The 245-nt window shown below is 62.4% G+C and overlaps 1 protein-coding gene across 1 annotated transcript in view; it reads left to right on the top strand.

The window, feature by feature from the left end:
- The window catches only part of EMH_0031250 (uncharacterized protein), a gene marked incomplete at both ends in the record, with an annotated part of 1,777 nt that extends 1,563 nt beyond the window's left edge, over positions 1–214 (top strand). Inside the window, one exon of the mRNA XM_013494501.1 lies at positions 97–214. Coding sequence (XP_013349955.1) covers positions 97–214 — 118 coding nt within the window. The remainder of the gene's footprint in view (positions 1–96) is intronic.
- Positions 215–245: the final 31 nt, after the last annotated feature.

Here is a 245-nt window from a genome sequence, read left to right as displayed (position 1 = left end):
TGCTGCTGCTGCTGGCGTTGCTGCTGCTGCTAGGGGGAGACTGCTGCAGCAGCGCGCGGGAGGAGACAGCGCCTGTTGATGAGGGGGCTGTAGCAGAGGGGCCCCCAAGGGTAGCATGAGGGGGGCCCCCCCGCCCCACAGTGCCAGCAGCAGGACCCCGGGGGCCCCCAAGGAGAAAAAGAGAGAGGAGACGCTGCAGCCGAAGCAGCAGTAGAGAGGTTATATAACAGTTGTTTAATATTTTC

Source organism: Eimeria mitis, genomic scaffold (assembly GCF_000499745.2).
Source record: "Eimeria mitis Houghton genomic scaffold, Emh_scaff1180, whole genome shotgun sequence".
NCBI classification, from domain to species: Eukaryota; Apicomplexa; class Conoidasida; order Eucoccidiorida; family Eimeriidae; genus Eimeria; species Eimeria mitis.
This window is presented reverse-complemented; position numbering and strand designations above follow the sequence as displayed.